Source organism: Lagopus leucura, unplaced genomic scaffold, assembly GCF_019238085.1.
Source record: "Lagopus leucura isolate 7727_CA_CO unplaced genomic scaffold, USGS_WTPT01 Super-Scaffold_100008, whole genome shotgun sequence".
Taxonomy (NCBI): domain Eukaryota; kingdom Metazoa; phylum Chordata; class Aves; order Galliformes; family Phasianidae; genus Lagopus; species Lagopus leucura.
This window is the reverse complement of record NW_024962265.1, coordinates 30,330,307-30,350,766: the sequence shown is the minus strand read 5'-3', so window position 1 is coordinate 30,350,766 and position 20,460 is coordinate 30,330,307. Positions and strand designations below refer to the sequence as shown.

The 20,460-nt window shown below is 36.9% G+C and overlaps 1 protein-coding gene across 1 annotated transcript in view; it reads left to right on the top strand.

Annotated features, from left to right (window-relative positions):
• LOC122180838 (leucine-rich repeats and immunoglobulin-like domains protein 3) overlaps positions 1–20,460 on the top strand; it is a 50,975-nt gene that overhangs the window by 22,808 nt on the left and 7,707 nt on the right. Inside the window, exons 5-18 of the mRNA XM_042872750.1 lie at positions 94–237; positions 3,246–3,389; positions 3,692–3,835; positions 4,262–4,405; positions 5,631–5,711; positions 6,370–6,441; positions 6,789–6,860; positions 8,741–8,904; positions 12,034–12,354; positions 14,224–14,505; positions 15,198–15,650; positions 15,866–16,024; positions 17,074–17,217; positions 17,297–17,572. Coding sequence (XP_042728684.1) covers positions 94–237; positions 3,246–3,389; positions 3,692–3,835; positions 4,262–4,405; positions 5,631–5,711; positions 6,370–6,441; positions 6,789–6,860; positions 8,741–8,904; positions 12,034–12,354; positions 14,224–14,505; positions 15,198–15,650; positions 15,866–16,024; positions 17,074–17,217; positions 17,297–17,572 — 2,600 coding nt within the window. The remainder of the gene's footprint in view (positions 1–93; positions 238–3,245; positions 3,390–3,691; positions 3,836–4,261; positions 4,406–5,630; positions 5,712–6,369; positions 6,442–6,788; positions 6,861–8,740; positions 8,905–12,033; positions 12,355–14,223; positions 14,506–15,197; positions 15,651–15,865; positions 16,025–17,073; positions 17,218–17,296; positions 17,573–20,460) is intronic.

Here is a 20,460-nt window from a genome sequence, read left to right as displayed (position 1 = left end):
TATAAGCAGTCTAAGAACTCTATGTTTCACTACTTGGTATTAAAATTTTATTAAATAACTGTAAATTTAACCTTCTAGACATTGTTTCAACAGGTACATTAACAGTAACCGAATAACCTCCATGGAGCCTGGTACCTTTGACAATTTGTCTACCACACTTCAAGTATTAAAACTGAACAGGAACAGAATTTCAGCAATCCCTCAAAAGATGTTTAAACTTTCCCATCTGCAACACCTGTAAGTGCAGCCTACAATTGACTAATTGTTTTCAGGCTCTCCAAGCACTGGTAGTGCTTGAACTCTAGCCTTTAATTAAAGCAGTCGCAGAGACAGGCACAGAAAACATTACTACAACCCTTACTAACTGCAGCTTTATACTGAACAAAACCAGTCTTATATATTGGTGAGATATGAATAGTCTTTGTGTTTAAAATTGTGTCTGCTTATTAAAGGAAAAGAAAAAAAAAGGTTAATAGCAAATAGCAGTATTTATGTAAAAAAAAACATTGGAAAAATTAATAAATGAAGTAGAGTTATGTCACTCACTACATCAGTCTCTTTGTGTGTTTGTAAAAGCACAGAATCATTTAGAATAACTGAATCACTTAGATTGGAAAAGACCTTTAAAATCATCAAATCCAACCATTGCATTATAAAGGGAATTAATTTGCTTTTGAAAGATATTACAATAAACAATATGCTTGAGTAAGTAGAATTTTATGATTTTCACTCGTGATACAGTCTATAACTATTTTACTGAGTAATAAATGTAGCTACTGAATATGAACAAATATGGGGAAATATATTCTCCCCTCTTTTGGAAAACTTGAAGAGTATGATAAGTTGACAAGAAGATGGGCTAGGACTGCACTTTGTTAAATTCCAAGTAGTTATTTTCCATTCTCAACAGGCAAGATGAACTGTTAGATTAATTTTGAAAGTAAAAAGCCCTAAGAACAGTGAAATGTTAGAATGCTTGATACAAATGGGAATTATGAATGTGTCTTTCCTGTGCACAGAGGAAATGTTTGAATTAAACCCCAACAGAAGAGTGTGAGCACAATAACACTTTGGCAGAGCAAATTCTCAGCTACAAAATGCTATTTTTCAACATAGTCACCATCGTTAGCTATGCATATATGTTCCAGCTATGAACAGCCTGTGTACTGTGCTCATAAAAATCTGCATGAGTGGAGGTGACCCACTGGCGCCGTCATCACTGCAGAAATGCACCACCCGTCTCACTGTGCTCATATCCACTGTTTGATCTCCATAAACATTCAGCAAGCGTTCACGAATAGCAATGGATGCAGTTTTTTCTTCATGAAGGAATTCAGTAAAACACCTTTGCTTCATAGGCACTTTCATATCAGATGCCATTTTGTCAGCCTGCCCCTCTGCTGCCATCTGTTGCGCAGCAACAAAATTGAACTGAATTGTAGTGGGAACGTTCAGTCTCTACTGCCATGCCATTGATGTCCACCTCTAATGTTGTGTGCCAATATAATAAAATAGGAGGCATTACATTTGGAGCAATCTTCACATATTATCACTTGAATAATGCGATAAGAAGAAATGAAGGCTGTTCTCACTGAATGTTCTTTACAACTTAAGAACTTTTAAACATATGGGAGGATGAGAGGAGTTTTGTATTATGTATTTGTTATTGGATGGAGTTTGTATCAGAGTACCTGAGAGGGCAGCTGAAGTCTTAGAAAGCTGAGAGCCTGAATAATAATTGTATAATACAATAGTATACATATGATATAGTATACATACTCATATACTGTATAGTAATGAGTGTGGAGAAGTAATTTTTTGTTTATTTTTAGTCTTTGTTTATCTGAACAAAGTGACTTTTGGAAGGAGAGGATTCTTCATGGTTAAATGGGATACAGGCTGATAAAGATCTTTTTAGAGGGGCAAATTTTCACTCTTTGCCACATTTTTCTTAGGGGCCTTTTTGTAGTATTGTCCAGTATTGTCACTTTATATATCAGTTGTTTCTAATAAATAAATAAATGAAAATACAACTATTGATTTAGCAAACAGCAGCTAGTTTAAAATCCACTGTTATAAAAACAGTTAATTTTCATGCAAGTACATTGTTTTCTGTACTTGCATGAGTGTAGACTTACTTTTTCACGTAACTCAGAAAGCTGCCTGGAGTTGGTAGGATTGGATTTCTAGTTGAAAAGGACCAAAGCCAAGGAGATGTTGTAAAGAGCAGGAAAATAGAAAACATGATGTACTGCTCTCACTGCAGCTTACCCTCCAGCATTACTTATACCTTATAATTCCTATTACATGTGAGTCCCAAACTCAGGCCTACAAAAGGATTGCCTGATTCCAGTTTAAGAGAGGGAGAAATTATCCAGGATATTGGTTCTGGCTAAGTATTGCAACTAGAAATTTTAACTTTGCAATCAATAATCAATTGGAATGCAAATTAAAAGCAAAAATTAACAACTCTACTTCTGAATGGACAGCAGGAACGTGCTTTCACTTTTGAGAAGGGGATCGATCATGACATTTTAGGTCTAGAAAGATTCACAGAATCACAGAATGGCCAGGGTTGGAAGGGACCTCAAGGATCATGAATCTCCAGCCCCAGTGCCACATGAAGGGCCTTGAACACCTCTAGGGATGGGGCATCCACAGCCTCTCTGGGCAGCCTGTTCCAGCACCTCACCATTCCCCTAGTAAATAACTTCCTCCTGACATCCAACCTAAATCTTCCCCCCTTTTAATCTTCCCTTAGATTCTTTAAACATCAAGTAACTATCAAGTACATGTCCTCAATATCAAAAAGGCAAAACAGTAATAGCATGGTTAAACATAATGCATTGCAGTAAAAGGTTTGAATTTTATTACATCTTGCTTCTGTTGGGAGATCAGGGGAGATTCAGGCTGGACATGAGGAAGTATTACTTTTCAGAAAGGGTGGTCAGGCACTGGAATGGACTGCCCAGGGAGGCGGTGGAATCACCGACCCTGGGGGTGTTCAAGGAAAGACTGGATGTTGTGTTGAGGGACATGGTTTAGTAGGAGCTATTGGGAATAGGTGAACGGTTGGACTGGGTGATCTTTTAGGTCTTTTCCAACCTTAGTGATTCTATGATTCTATGATTCTGTTGTTCAATTTGCAGGGCAGGTATTTCAGTGAAATTTGTTTCCAGGGAGGTAGGAAGAGTTGTTGGTATGCAAGTAAACTTCTGCTGAAACTGTAAAATTTATTGATGCAGGGAGTTGAATCGCAACAAAATTAAAAAAATAGATGGGCTTACTTTCCAAGGACTTCCAGCTTTGAAGTCATTGAAACTACAGAGAAACGGGATTACTAGGCTCATGGATGGTGCATTCTGGGGATTAACCAACATGGAAGTTTTGTGAGTACCAACTTTCATAGATTCTGCTATTACACTAAGTAGGATTGTACATAATAGAATTGCTTGCTAAAATATAGAAGTGTTTTTGAACTAAGGTATTCTGGTGTGGTTTGAAAAGCAGCTAGTGTTAATCACTAAGCATGTAAAGCAGTGTATTCTGAATGCATGCGTAAAACTTTAAATGTAAATATAGGCTGCAGCTATCTGGCCAGTGTCATGAAGTCGAATGTGGACCTGTGGCAAAGCACACGCATCACTGAGTTTCTGAATCTTAGGTTTTTTGTCTGTTTGTGTATGTATAGGCAGCTGGACCATAACAACTTAACAGAGGTAACCAAAGGCTGGCTTTATGGTTTGCTGATGCTGCAACAGCTCCATCTCAGCCAAAATGCCATCAGCAGGATCAGTCCTGACGCCTGGGAATTTTGCCAAAAACTCAGTGAGCTGTGAGTAGCTTTTATTCTATTCCAGATTTGAAATTAGGGTACATGCCAAAGCATGAGCTTCTTACCACTGATGTGTGAATTTTTCATAACAAAGTTTCCAAGGTGACAGCAACTTTTCTACATGTAAGACAGTTAAATTTTGTTGGAAGAAGTTGAAGCCAACCGTGACTGCTTCATTTCACTGTAGTTGTTCTAGAGCTGTAACCCAATCATTTTCAAATGAAAGAAATTTGTTCTGCAGTATTTTGTGAATAATTGGAAAAGATAAGCTGTATGGTGAAAAACAGTGTGGTAGGTTTTGTGACCATTGTAAAAAAAAAAAAAAAAAAAGGAACCATTTCCCCTACTTGAAGATTCAACTGGGTTGAACTGAGTAACAACTAATGCAACAAAAACATTAAAATCCATTTTTCCTTAAACTTGCAGAGATTTGACGTTCAATCACTTAGCAAGGTTAGATGATTCAAGCTTTGTTGGCTTAAGCGTGCTAGTTGGACTGTACATTGGAAGCAACAAAGTAAACTACATTGCTGATTGTGCCTTCCGGGGACTTTCTAGTCTACAGACTTTGTAAGTTGACTAACATGAGTTTTAAGGTTAAAAACATTAAGAAATCCTTTGTACATTGTTAGGTTGTTGTTGTTTTGCTTTGCTTTGCCTTTTGTAACTTTCCTAGCGTAGTGTTTTTTCTTTTTTCCCAGTAAGTTTTTTTTTTTCCACTCTAGTTTGGAGAAGTAGGGCTTATTTCTTAAAGGCTGTGCACAGTGGATACTGGTAGTTTTAATACAAACTTTCTGGTAGCAATTCTCCATTCAGAGGTAGTGAGCAGCACTGCTATCTACAGCTTTCGGGACCTGATAGTTCTGTCTTAACTGAGTCCATACTTTCCATCATGGTAGAATTAAGCAGATAACACTCTGTATGTAGATGCTTGTCCTGATCGAGCAATTGTTTTAAGCATTTGATCGTATTTTGAAATAGTATTTCTTAAAGGAAGGAGAAGAAAGAAGTAAATGAATCAAAAAATTCTTTGCTTCATTAGAATCTTTCAGTTGCAAACCACTGATTCATCTGTTAGCCAGATGAATGAAGAAGTTACTTTTCCCTCTAGACTTTAAAGAGTGATAGCATTTAGAGGCATCCTCCAAAGATGTAGTTTACAGAGATGCATTCTGTGTTTTTTAAATACATATATAGATCATAAAAAAAGTCAAGAGACTGTGTCAAGTTTCTAAATTTACACAGGAGGAATCATTAAACTTTTTCTCTCACACTTCTTCTCCTTTAGCCTTATCTTATCGATTCGTTGTTCTTTTCGCAAATTTCTCTAATCTCTTTGTGTGTCACAGATAACATAGCTAGCTCTGTGAACAGTATAGAATGTAGAAAGTTTACTTATTAATTAATCTCAGTGTATTAATGTTCACAGTGTACAAAGGCCTAGATGTATTTTAGTTTGAAGGAGGCAACAGTTGATCTCTTCCCTTCTGATGCTCCTTCTGTCCTGTATCTGAAGACCCTCCAAGGGAATGACGTTTTGTTCTATAATAATTATTAACTTTTGTTTTGTTATCTTTGTAATTATCAGTGGAAAAAGTGTTAATTGGTAGTTGTTAAAGTCTTCCAGTAAAAATGAGAATGAAATAACTAAAAAGGAAGAGAAAAAATGTGCTGCCAGACAGTGATTTCAGGAATTATTTTAAATAATAAGTGTTATTTAAGAAGTACATACCTCGTTTTTCCTAATATCTCTCATGGTTTGATTTCCCCACCTGTCCCATTTCCTTGTAAATAGAGATCTGAAAAATAATGAAATATCGTGGACTATTGAAGATATGAATGGTGCCTTCTCAGGTCTGGATGAACTTAGGAAGCTGTGAGTACCACCATCTCTACACCATCTCTAATTCCTTTTAAAATACTTAAGTAGCTTATATTATGCCACTTTTGATGGACCAGTCCAATATGATGGTGTGTTTTCCATAGTTAAGGTGATTTTTGCTCCCTTAACATTTTATTTGATATAAAATGTTAGTTTCTATGAAAGCAATTTCTGATTTTTTTCAGTGAGTGAAGCTAATCTGAAATACATGCACAGATTTCAAATGTGCTATTTATAGAAACTTTTTTTTTTTGAGTGTATCCAATATTACAGAGGTATAGTGCCAGGAATAGTCTTTGATAAAGTGGTGCAGCATCCAATGGAAATGGCTTCACTGGTATGGAAAAATAATTTGAAAATGTGCATAAAAATATGAAAATATTCATCTATGAAATAATAAAAATATAAATATAAATAATCTGCATTCCTGAACTGTATACATTAAACATGTTTTAAAATCATTGTAAAATCAAGATATTTAGTCAAGTGCAGTAAATCAGTTTATTTTAAAGGTGAGGCATTTTTCTACATTGAGGAAGGCTGAATGGTAAATATTCAAATTCACAGTTTGGAAATAAATGCCAAAAATGCAATTGTTTGACTCCAGAAAAGCCTATGTCTTTTTTGCATTATGTACTTATTTTTCTTCCAGGGTACTGCAAGGAAACAGAATTAGATCTATTACAAAGAAAGCATTTTCTGGCTTGGATGCACTTGAACACCTGTGAGTAGTAAATACTTTCATTTAAGCCATCATTTGAAAAAAACAGATAGGACTGATGAGCTTTACTTACGACTTTGAGTGAAATACACTTACTCCAAAAAATAGAGTATTCTTAAGAGGGTTTTTAATGGAGTTCTGCTGAATATGAATTTCAATACTAATATAGAAAACTTCACATTTATTAAGCATGCTGTAAAACTCTTCAATATTGTCTCTTTGGTTTTTAAGCTAGAAAAACCTTTGTATGTAACTGACATAACAAACTATTCCTGGACTCTTCATGTTGAATACATTAGTTCAATAAATTACTCCTTACTCTCATGTTTTTCTTCTTGTTTGTTTTGTAGGGATCTAAGCAATAATGCAATTATGTCAGTTCAAGGAAATGCTTTTTCACAAATGAAGAAACTCAAAGAATTGTAAGTTTCTGTCAAAAAATTCACCTCTATTGAATTCCTAACTATATGAATCTATATAATAAGAGCTTCATAAGTTGTTGCCTGACATGGTGATAAACTCATGTATTAATATTTCTGAAGGTGTCAGTGTTTTTTTATTTATTCTTTATGTGACAAGTATGTTTAAGTGAGATGGCATAGGGTAAGGAGTGTTCATTTTCTGCTACATTTGGTATCTAGAGTCCTGATTTTAAATTGGCTGATCTCTAATAGGTACTAGATAAGGGAGACTTGGATGTAATGTGCTGTAGCATCAGCAGTGCTATTGCTGAGCTAAAGCTTACTGGACCAGTGAAATGCAGTAAAGTAATTCTTTTATAAAGACCAAGTTGTCAGTGCTTGTAATTGGGTCCTTTAGTCGTGGTGCAGCACAGGGGCAGGTCTTCAGAGAAGTCATGAAGCGGTCATTGGAAAGACTGTATTCTTTTAGTGAACTTCTTGATTTTTTTTTTTTTTTTTGTCTTCTCACTCTTACTTTTTGATCAAGGCATTAGATTTTATAGCTATATTTTTCTGGAGGGAAAAATGTGGCTATTACTCCTTTTTAAGCACCGTTAATACTTCCTCTTAAATACGTGTTCTTTTCTCCCATATTCAAATCAGCCTTCCATAGTCAGATCTGTTGTTCATAGTTGATCTATTGCATAGTGTGGCAACAAACTGAAGAGTAACAAGAAGATAAAGCTCTTGTTACATGGTATTGTGTGCAATAGAAAAAGTAGTGAGGAGCCTTGTATGTTTGGTTCATTTAATGTTCAATTTGATGTTAACCATATCCTGACATAGCTGCAGGTGCTGTAGAAAGCAGCTGCCATGTTTCTATCTGTAGCCAGGCATTCTCCTCTTCCTTTGCTTGAATGTGGTTGTATCGATTAGTTTATTGAACTCAGCCAGCCAGCTGTTGTACAATTGCTAGATGTGGCACAAAAGAAGCAGTGGGAGCCCAGGACTGACATCTAGGGATTGATTCAGATGATTTGAAGAACGATCAAATGTGATGAAATGACAGGATAGCACTGCTTTAGGAGATGTGGGATGCTGCAAGATAGCAGTCTCTGAACACTTCAGTGAAGTAACTAGTCAAAAGTTGTTGGTTTTGTTTTTTATTGTACTTTTCCCGAATCTCCTAGTAGTCCTCCAACTACGTATCTCCAACTAGAGACGAGAGACAAGCAAATGATAGAAAGTACTTTCCCAGAAGTAAAACTGTTTGGTATAAATTCCCATCTAGTTGTTTCATTCTAACTGAACTGAACACTTCCTACTTCAGCTATTGATTGTATGTGCTTCGCAGAATATCACTCTGGTTTATTTTTTTTATTATTTCATTCCTCTGTGAATGTAGCTATTTATTCACAGAAGTTAGGTGCACTGATAACCATTTCTGCACTTGTTTTTGCAGTACTGACTATTCTTCATCTCTACATTCCCCTTTTAAAGTATGTGCCACAAGATAAATTCTGACAAAAATGAGAATGAGGAAAGAAATTGTCTCAGAATTGTTTTGGTGTTAACATTCAGAACACCTCTCCTCTGGACTGCTATTTTAAGTGCTCTTTGTGTGTCTTCCACTGCTGACTGTAGTTTTGTACCCAATACACTAGAAACGTGTCCAGCTGCCTGAAAGCTTATATGTTGCAGAAACTGGGAGTTCAGGGAGAACATGTGTGCTTTGTAAAATTTCACAGTACTCACAAATAGTGTCATCACATTTGAGCTAAATAGCATTAGTAACTTTTTCTTGTAATGGAAGTATTTAGATTAAAAATTAGCTTTATGTTATTGACTTGCCATATAGGAATCCAAGCAAACAGGCTTTGAATGCAATTGCTTTTTCTTAGGCACTTAAACACATCAAGTCTCCTGTGTGACTGCCAGTTAAAGTGGCTACCACAGTGGATGTCAGAGAACAACTTTCAGAACTTTGTAAATGCCAGTTGTGCCCATCCTCAGTTACTAAAAGGGAGAAGTATTTTTGCTGTCAGCCTGGATGCATTTGTCTGTGGTAAGTATAGTGTCTATTCCTCATGACATAGAAAAGAATTTGCTGAATGGATTGATTTTGGTTGTGGCTTCTTTGATATGTTTTGAATTTATTAGTAAAATGGAAAGGATTTAATATTTGTTAACATTTTCTTCTCTGTTCCCAAACTGATGTAGATGAACTAAATTTGTGGCTTTCTACAAGATGGGTAGTGACATTTTCCTGACTTTTGTTTCATGTACAGCTTACATACATAGAACGTCACACAGAAAGCTTAGCAGTTTGTGGTGGTAAATGTATATACTTCTAAAGATGGATATTATTTCAGAAGCTGTACCTCTTAAGTGAGCCATATTTTGGCTAACTTAAGGTGCCATTTTTGTTTTTGATTATTTGCAAGTTATATTCATATTTCATCAAATTTGAGTTTATTCCAAATCTGAAAAAAAGTAGAAGATAAATAGCTATACTCCGACTTCTTTGTGTGTACTTCAAAAAGTCTGCTTCAAAAATGGGAACTCTAGTTACTGCTTGTATTTGAACTATGTTTTAAAACTTCTAATTTGCCACAATTATGTTATTGATATTTTGTATTTCAGTATGCCAGATAGTGAATATAAAATATTCTTACCTTAAGGCTTGAGGATTTCAGATGATAGCTTCTGCCTCTGGATAAAATTTCTCTTCCTGCACAGAGTAGCATTCATTATGACTGTTACATGAATGAGGGAGAATCGTGTACATATACTAGGAATTCAGAGCAACAATGCAAGTGTCTTTTAGTACTCCTAATGAATTAATTGGAAACTTTGAAAATCTAAGGATATTGGAAGCTACTTGGATTTGATGTTTTTGTTATGTATATATTATTTTTCTGTTACTAAAGAAAATTTGAACACTGTATTTATATTCTCAGTAACTTTCCTTTCATTGCAAGTATGATTGCTTAGCTTATACTGTTTCCACTCATATCCTTTTTTTCAATGACAAAGCAGGCACTGAACATAAAATGTTATATAAAATTTTTTCTCTCTTCCTGTTAGCAGTCAAATGTTTTAATATATTAATGTTAAGTAATGAATAGATGATGCATAATTTAGCTAGTGCTGAAAAGGAAAAGTTGACATAGTGCACTAAATTACTGAGTGCTTGATAGCTAATGAAGTATATATGAATGACATATCATTCATATATGAATGATACACATATATATATATATAATAAAATTATTTATGAGAAGTTAATTCTAGCAATGTATTCAGTTGGAGGTTTTAAATATATATCTCTTTGCTAAACCACAGGAGACGGTGATCTTTCTTTAAACTGCTGAATGACATTTTTAATTAATGAATTTTAACACATTTACGGACTCTTCTTTATTTTCTGAATGATAGCACATTAGACAAGAGTTTCATATTTGTGAAGTTAAGAATAGAAAATTCATTTAATTTATGCTTTCTAAAGCCATGCATTTCAAGCTGAGCTAAATTGCAAAGCATTTCTGTACCAAAGATATCTGTGGAATAAAAGTAGATGTCTTTGTGACCTGAATTAATTACTAAAGCTGAGCTAAGAGTACTGCCTCAGTGATGAATAGCTTGATTTTCATTATAGAATAGTCAAGTGGCCTCTACAAAATGAGAAATACTTTCCTCAGAAGTGAAAGAGTGTGTGTGTGTGTCTGTGATGCATCTATGTGTGACACGCACTAAAATAAACACTCCTACATTATTCTGTCCTGAAGAAAACACATTACTGGTTTTGTCTTTCATGTTCTGTAGCTTGTTACTTTGTGTGCTTGTTGTTTGATTGACTTTCTCATGCCCTCCCTCAAATAACTACCATTTTAAAACATTTCATTATTTTATTGATGATAACAACTGAAATAGAATGAAATATATCCTTCTGCTCTGTCACATGGCTAATTAAAGTACTTAAAAGTTAGTCATCTTTATGCAAATTTTTGACAATATCAACTCATTTTGCAAGTAGTATGATCTGTCTTGGAGGATTCAATGCATAGATATGAAGGAGAAAAACAAAGTGGCCTGGTTAATTCTTAAGATCCAGGTCAAAGGTTCAGATCAGGGAGGGGGATCCATGTTTCTCTGTACCTGGAGCTTACCTTCAGACTTTCAGGTGATGACCTGTAGCTCAGGTTCAGACTGTCTGTATATTCTTCTGTAACAAGCCATGTTGAGATCATTTATGGAAATTATGATTTGACTGTGGTATGTAGTTTCCAAAAGGATGAGACAAAAGAACAAATGGGCAAGGTAAAGTATAACTCTGCAGTGCAAGCAGGGTCCGTAATGAGGAGGAGTTTGGGGGTGGGGGATTTCTTTCATTGCATATGAAATTCGAGCTTGCATCTTTGTCGGTAGGTAGGAGAGATCTGAGGCCTTTTGGTTTTGAAAGCCTAAGTATTTAACTACTTCTTTTGTACATGTACATGCAGTTGACAGAATAAGTAGTTCAGAAGGCAGCTAATTCTGCAAACTCACAAAATAGCATTCTCAAGCAATTCTCGAGCATTCTTGAGGTAATTTAACAATAGTAAGAAGACTTCCAGAGAATAACTACTTTAATTTCTTGTGCGCTGCCTTTTTATGGGATTTTAAACACTGCTGTGTTTGCAAAATAGGCCGGAGAACAGCAAATCATCGGGACAGCAACTTTTGTACTTTTTGCTGTTGTTGCAAGTTTGGGGAAAACCTAGGACTTAAACATTGTTTCTGATAGCAGAATAACTATGCTTTAAATAAAGAAAAACTCATAGCAGACTGAGGTGTTGTAAAGATGAAGAGTATGCTTCGTGACTTAGATTCATAATAATTCTTCCAGATGTCAAGGGGTCATTCTCTCTTGAAGAAACTATACACACAATCTGCTTTTAAACGTTCTTTGTCTTCAATAAGAGATGACTTGGCACAATAAATTCATAAATATGGCATCTTTAAATGCTCTAGGGCTGACAAAATTTAACACAAAAACATTTTGTATCCATTTTAGAAATACTTGCTTGACTCTTCTCTTAAACCTATAAAACAAGTTGTACAAACTTTTCTAAAAATAGTTCTCAGGGCTCACATATATTTTACTCTTTCTCAGTGTTGCTTTTTCTTTTTTTCCCTTCTCTCCTCTGCGCAGATGATTTTCCTAAGCCACAGATCACTGTCCAGCCAGAAACACAGTCAGCAATTAAAGGCTCCAATTTGAGTTTTGTATGTTCGGCAGCCAGCAGCAGTGATTCCCCAATGACCTTTGCATGGAAGAAAGACAATGAATTACTGCATGATGCTGAAATGGAGAATTATGCACACCTCCGGGCGCAAGGCGGTGAAGTGATGGAGTATACCACCATCCTTCGACTGCGCAATGTTGAATTCAGCAGTGAAGGGAAATACCAATGTGTAATTTCAAATCACTTTGGTTCATCCTACTCTATTAAAGCCAAACTTACAGTAAACAGTAAGTATGTTACCTGTTGCTTGTAGATAATAGAGTCATTTTAATCAAGATACATAAATGTATTTATTTGCATTCTCATCATCTGCATCTTTGAGGAAAGAATGAAAAAAAGCCTTTGAAGAAGAAAATCTCCATTAATAAGCTGATTTATTTTTGCTTAAAATGTTTCTGGTTTCAAGATCACCATTCAGTTTTACCTTTTAAGCCATTGTGCTGAACCACAGTATAGGGGAAAAAAAAACAAGCTCAATGTTAGTAAATGTGATAAACTCTGTGTAACACAATGGTAAAATATTAGTCTTTTCTACTCCATATACTCCATTTTGAAGTATTAATGGCAAAATTCTGAAGGAAGGTGTTAGCAGAAATGAGATTTTGATCTTGATAGTCTCACAAACTACACAACTCTGCCTTTCTTTTTTGCTGGCTGCTGCTAAATTCAGGTTATGGGGCTTCGAGCATTTTTAGATCCAAGAAGAGTGTTAAAATAATGAGCATGTTGTGCCAAAAAGTACAAGGGCTGTTCCGAAAGTTATGACTCCCATTTTATTATGTTGGCCCACAACATCAGAGGTGAATGTTGGTGGTAAGGCAGTAGAGGTTGAATCTTGCTGCCAGTATTCCATTGCATCTTGTTGCCATGCAACAGATCACAGCAGAGAGGCAGTCTAACAAAATTACATCTGACATGGAACTGCATATGAAGCAAAGATATGGAGTTGAATCCATGTAGATTCAAAAATGCATCCACTGACATTAATTTGCACTGAATGTTCACGGAGACCAAACAGTGAATGTTAGCATAGTGAGGTGGTGCATTTCAGCACTGACAACAGCAATGTAAAAGAGAAGCCATCTTCTGCTCAGGCATGCACAGCTGTCACTCTACGAAATGAAGAGCATCTCAATCAGCTCATCCATGCGAAACAGTAGATTATAATAAGGAAACTGTATACAGAGCTGAGTATCAGCTTCAGTGAGTAGGAAACAATGGTGACAATGTTGGAGTATTAGAAAATTTGCAACAGATAGGTCCTACAAATGGTCACACAAGAACAGAAAGAATACTATATGCAAGTTTGTGAGTACCTGTTGGACCAGTACAAGGCTGAAGGTGACGGTTTCCTGGATCTCTTCATTACTGGTAATGAGATGTGGTGTCACCACTACGAACCAGATTCGAAACAGTAATCCCTGGACTGATGATCTGTGTGATCTGTGCAGTCCCCATCAAGAAGAAGTTCAAATGCAGCCCTCAACAGGTAAAGTGATGGGCACAGTCATTTGTGATTGGAAAGGGGTGATCCTTCTGGATTTCTGGAATCCCAGACAAACCACCAAGTCGGACTGCTGCATTGTGATGTTGACTAATCTAAAGGCTTGAACTTCTAGAGTCAAGCCAGAGAAGAAGACAGCCTTTCTCTTGCAACATGATAATGCCGAGCCTCATGCAAGTTTGAAGACTGTGGAGCATATTGCCAGTCTCTGCTGGAGTATCCAATCCACCCAGTATACAATCCAGATTTGGTGACTTCTGTCTGTGTGGGACAATAAAGATGGACAGCGTGGGTAACATCTTTCTAGCTATGGTGCTGTCATAGCAAGTATGAAACAATGGGTCACCTCTGCTGGTGCAGTTTTTTATGAGCAAGGCATGCAGGCTCTTGTTCATTACTGACAAAAATGCATAGGTAATGGTGGAGACTGTTGAAAAGTAGTGTGTTGCATCTGAGAATTTACTCTCAATAGTGTTATTGTGCTGTAATTTCCATGGAAATAAATAGAAGTCATTACTTTTGGAGCAACCTACCTAAAAGTATGTTTCATTTATGATTAATTATTGTTTTGGTATCACTAACTTTTCTTTAGTGCTGCCTTCCTTTACGAAGATTCCTATGGACTTAACCATTCGTGCTGGGGCAATGGCACGTTTGGAATGTGCTGCAGTTGGGCATCCTGTCCCACAGATTGCTTGGCAGAAAGATGGTGGAACAGATTTTCCAGCAGCACGCAAGAGGCGTATGCATGTCATGCCTGAAGATGATGTATTCTTTATTGTTGATGTAAAAATTGAGGACACAGGTGTCTATAGCTGTACAGCTCAAAATACTGCTGGAAGCATTTCGGCTAATGCCACATTAACAGTTCTAGGTAAGAAACTGGCATTTCTTAAAAGTATAAATCTTCTTGAAGGACTGAACTATTGTTGAGTAGTTTTAAAATCACATACTGATAAAAAAAAATTGCATTGTTTTCAAAGTGGTGTTTAATAATTACTGTATTCTTAAATATTACACATTGAGACACAGTTACAGATTAGAAATATGTACACCAGCACACAATTACTATTAGGAGGCAAAATAATAAAAGATAGTTACACTTGGGGCTTTCAGCAACCTAGTCTAGTGGGAGGTGTCCCTGCTTATAGCAGGGGGTAGGGACAGATCCTAAAAGTCCTTTCCAACCCTAGCCATTCAATGATTTGTTTCTCATGTATAGTTGAAACAATTTATAATATATATGAAAAGAATAAGTTTCCTATCTTTTAATTTCCTGATGATTTGTTAGCCATTTTAATCTAATTCTTTATACTCTCAAGCATATATGATTTGGACTTTGTATCTTTGTAAGGAAAGTCAGCATCTAAATCTGATCAACTGACAAGCAAGCTGTAGACTCTTACTTCAAATTCTTTAAGGTGTTTTCTCCAAAAATGACAGTAAGCTTCATTAGGCCTTACTGGTGCGTTTTCTTTAGCTTTATCTCTTGAGCTGTGAAAGAAAGGAGCATGTCCCCATTTTTGCAAGGTTATATAGAATATAAAGCTTACGTTTTCTTTTCAGAAACACCATCATTTTTGCGGCCTTTGCTGGATCGAACTGTAACAAAAGGTGAAACTGCAGTCTTACAGTGCATTGCTGGTGGTAGCCCTCCGCCCCGACTGAACTGGACCAAGGATGACAGCCCTCTCATGGTAACAGAAAGACATTTCTTTGCTGCAAGCAATCAGTTATTAATTATTGTGGATACAGATGTAGAAGATGCTGGGAAGTACACTTGTGAAATGTCTAATACACTTGGAACAGAACGAGGCAACATTCGTCTTAATGTAATTCCTACTCCCACCTGTGATTCTCCTCAAAACATTGCTCCAGCACTTGATGATGATGGATGGGCCACAGTTGGCATTGTCATCATAGCTGTGGTTTGCTGTGTGGTGGGCACTTCCTTGGTGTGGGTGGTCATCATCTACCACACTAGAAGGAGAAATGAAGATTGCAGCATCACAAATACAGGTATGTAAACTGAAGGTTTGCCTTGGAAAGAAATATATATATATATGTTTGTGATTGCTTTCCAGTCACTTTCTTGTAGGAATATTTGTATGCTTTTTCTCAGTCTGAAGAGTGAGTTGTTTGTTACTTTCAGCACTCTTCTGACAAATATAAAAATTTTTCTACAAATCCTGAAGTATGCTGATGGCTTTTGTACGTGTTTTGCTTCATCACAGATGAAACAAATTTGCCTGCTGACATTCCAAGTTACCTGTCATCCCAGGGCACGCTGGCTGAAAGGCAGGATGGATATGGTTCATCTGAAAATGGTAGTCATCATCAGTTCCTCACATCTTCTGTGGGAGGGTATTTCTTACAACAGAGAGACAGTAATGGTAAGTGTGAAATGTTAAGCAAATTTTCCATCTTGCTTGAGTAGCTACAGTTTGCGTGTTGCCTTTCTAACTTAAGGAAATAACACCAGTGAAACATCTTCAGTGAAGTTTCAGAGAGATTTATTGCATGCGATTGCATCAGCAAGCTAATAACAGAAACATGGTTCTGCTCATCCAAATGACACTATGGCTTTGCTTAAATGTTTTTCTCTATTCTCAAGGGTACATTCAAACTGATGATCACATTTCCAAAATAAGAGTGACCAGAAGGAGTTGTAACAATGTGTTTTATTCTGTTGTAGTTTGGAAGGAATGGTTGTACTGGAATGTAGAGATGGATGTTAATACCAGCATAACTTTAGCGTAACAGAAGTGATGAAATTTCCTGTCAGATAAGTTGTAAGGGCCAGAGTTAATAAACAATTTAAGATAATTGGATGATGGAAGCTGCAGCACTTTTAACACATCTGTTGCCTAAGAGTCCAAAACATACCTGAGTTAGCAAGGAAAATGCATCTTATTGGGAAAATGCTAGGGGTACAGACATCAGCAGTTGGGACAGGATTGAATGGATCAATGATTTGAAAGTCTTTAGACAGTATGCCTGTTTGCAGAGCAAGAGCCATGGAGCATGTCCATAGCTTTCACAAGCCAGTGACCTGGAAGTCAGAAGAGCTATATGAACACTCGCTGTTTCCCTCTGGCTTTTCCACCCAGGACTTTCTCATTACCACTCTCTTCTCTAGAAAGTGGCTGTATAACAGAGTATAAGCCTGGCTTCCTTGATTCTGATCCCTGTGTTTGGATTTGTTCTATTATCCAGTGACCATGTAATGAAGTAAAGTGTGACATGTTCTCTGTTAATTGATGAATTAATTAAACTCTTTTTACAGTTGGCCTTTTCATTAAAAATTTAACCTAAACTTAAACAAGATCTAAATATACTATGAAACTTCATTGAAAAGATGGGATTCTTAACAGAACAAAAATTAGGAAAGTATAAGCTTAATCTTAAGACCATGTGCTGATATGTCAATTATATTTTTAAGGCATTTGCCACCTAGATAATGGCAGTGAAACAGACTTGGATGGTGTTGCAGATCCATTTCTATGCCACTACCTGGGTACTTCGGGGTCTATGTATTTGAAAGGAAACACATACAGCTCTGAGACCTTTGAAGCATGCAGCCCAAGTAAGTTGAAAAATAAATTAGTCTTAAATAATTTTTGTGCTGTGATGAGTGCATATAAAAGTAATTTCATTTTCTTTAGATTGCAGCCCTGACCAAAGAACAGCAAACCTGGATCCTTATGAGTCTGGATATTTAAAGAAAAAGGAATGCTGTCAGTACTCACTTCCACTGGAAGATCCCTTTGACCAGTGCATTGGCATTATTGGGATGCAGGCTACAAGCAGCAAGTTGATTAACTCCATTTATACTCAAAATGAAGGAACTGGACTAAAAAGCAGAAGTCTGAACTCAGACAAGCTTGATTTAAACAGAAGTTTGGAACCCTCGTCTATTATCAGTAGTAGCACTTTCATGGGTATGTTCTCACTCCTTTTTATTCTAGCTGTTGATGTCCTTGTTGTCTCTCACTTCCTACTTGCAACTCCAAGCAAATCTTTCTCAACTGTTTTATTTCTCCTCCTACAGTAAGTAATTCTGTAGTAGTGCTTTGATGCTTATGTAACTAGTGCTGTGGAAAAAAATATTCTTGTTCATTTTGTGTGAGTTTGTTTCAGCAGATGGCAGAGAATTGAACAAGATAATATGTCATGTGAGATATAAGTACTTACTGAAAGGAGGAGAGACAGGAAGTATCAGGGGAAAGGCAGTTGGAGAATTGTTCTTACACTTTGCATATGTTATTATTTTCTTCTTCCTCTTCTTTTCGAGTAACTTACAGTATGACAGAGTTTATTTTTAAGATACACAGTATGCAGAGAGGTGCCCAGAATTGTACATGTAGACTGCCTCTCCATGACGGTGTATGAGGACAGTTGGATGCTCCTGAACTGTGTTGCCTTCTGGATGGGACCAGAAGTTAGGCAGGAAGCAGGCCTCACAGTCTCTTGTGTTACAAAGTGGGCATATTGGGGCTGGTTCAGAAGCAACACTGGCCTATGCCAAAGTAGTCCTCTTGTTGAAGGTGATAGTCCGAAGAGTTGGTTCACCCTTGAGTGAACCTTAACTGGGAGCTGCCTTCTGCTTGTCAGGAATCCTGACTTCTCAGGAATATTTGATACAACATTTTAAATGTTTGATGATCAGGAGCAGAAAAGTGATCACAATAAAACTGCACAATGGGCAGATTTCAGATTACTGGGAGATCTTAATAGCTTACTTGCACGTCTCTTCAGTGGTTTGATTCTTATCTTTCATCTTAGTGTAGCTGGCAGATTTCCATAAATGCTAGAACTCTTATTAAATACATTTTCATAGACTTTAGTTGTACTAGAAGTTTTGCCTACCAGGCAAAAAGGTGTGCAGGAGGGCTCAGAGCAGGTGGCAAGACCAATGCTGGTGTGTGAGGATATATTGTAATGCTGTCAACCACAACTATTTGCTCTTCAAAGTAAAGCACTCTGGAAAAATGCCCTGTCTACCCCTCCCATCTTTCTTCTGGTGGTATGAATGACAGAGTAGTTCCTGAAGTTTAACTCAGTTTACAGTTTTAATCCAGGCTGCAGAAGGCGGTGGAGGAAGAAGAAAAAGGTTCCTTTAGCTTTGAAGCTCACTAATTTTTTGAACTGATTAGTTTGGTTTGTTTAAAATGCATGTAAACACATGTACTACTTTCATCCCTGTTATATCTGAATGCCAAGTGCAGCACTGATATCATGAACTCCTTCCCAGCTCATGTGTCAGCAGACTCAGCTCATGTGTCAGCAGACTTGTCCAGGGCCAGGATCTGCCCACTCAGGCAAGGGGAACCTGTGGAAATGTGCATCACTGAGCTCTTTGTTCTATGGGAGGAGGCGGAGGGGATAAAAGTTTTGAAGTTTTCCCCCTTCAAAAAACAGATGTTTAGAACTTAAAACATTGCAGATGCCATATCTGGCAGACGTCCTGGGATTGCACACAGCCTACTGGCTGCCTGCCACTACTGCTGTGGCAATGGCTCTGCAGATGAGGCTTTCCCACATGTCTCCTGCAGAAAGTGGTTCTACTGTGTGAAGACATACGCAGGAGTTAATACAACCTTGGAGGCTCGTATTGCCCTTTCTGCCCTAATAGCCTACGCAGAGCTGGTTGCTTGTCAGTTTCCTCAGCTGCTACAGCACTCAAGTTGCAGCATCACTGTCTTGGACAGTCTGTCTTTAGTACTCTACTCTCAGAGGAGCATGTGGTTAGATTTTGGAGATGGCTGCTCTTGACGTATTTCTGATTTTTAGCATCACTGTCTTCAAATTTGGCCCCCTTTTTGCTCCTACAACCACAGTGTGGAGAGGCAGTTGACTTTAACATTGCTGCTGATAACTGAGGCAGAAAGTTCACAGCTTGAATTTTCTTTTTTTAAGACCGGTTTATTTTGTAGCTTTGCTGCTGAGGCACATCTTTTCATGTTGTGTTAGAAACAAAATTGCTCTACACATCATTGATGCAAATATGGATCTTGTCCAAATCAGTTCATACCAACATCTCTAATCACAGTTTTACTTGAAACCTTTGCTCTTAGCAAATATGCGAAACTGTAAGTATGGCAGTTGAGTGCAAAATTTGTTAACAGTTGTAGTGTAAAGTTAGTAATAAAAATTGAGTGCTTCAAAATCAGCCCATGGCACATTTTCTGCTCAGAAAATAATTCAAGTATCATGAAGGATATACTTTTTATCAGCTGTTTCAGGGCATCAGAGAAGGCCCTTCTTGCAGAGGTGCTTGTACTAACACCTTTGCAATAGTGATGTGTGAAGGGCACAGTAATTATTTTCTTGGTAGTGAATCCAGATTATTATTAATAAAGATTCAACTTAAATGTTGAATTCTCTTTGGGCTTATGTCTGTTCTAGCCAGCTGTGAGTGGAAAGATGAACAGGTGTGAATGAGGGCAGAATTTGGCTGACAGAACCTTTGTTATTAATTAATGGGAAATATGAACCAGAAGAAAGAATGTTTTAGCATTCTAGGTTGCATGATGGAGGGTGTTATGTAACTGTATATGTTTCTTTTCACTTCTGTTGAATTACACATCACATTTCATCTGTCATTTGTTCAAAAGAGTCTCTGAGTCCTGTTCTTAAGTGATTTTTTGCATCAGAACAGGCCTTGTGATTTGTTTATAGTTTGTTCTTTGTGCTCTTCCCTATAGAAAAATGGGCATGGATGTAGTTGTGAAAGTGAAGGTAATGAAGTTATGTCATGTGTGGCTTTCAAGTTATTTACCTTTTTTTGTTGTCTCAGAATATTGCCTTATAGTAGTGATCACGTTTG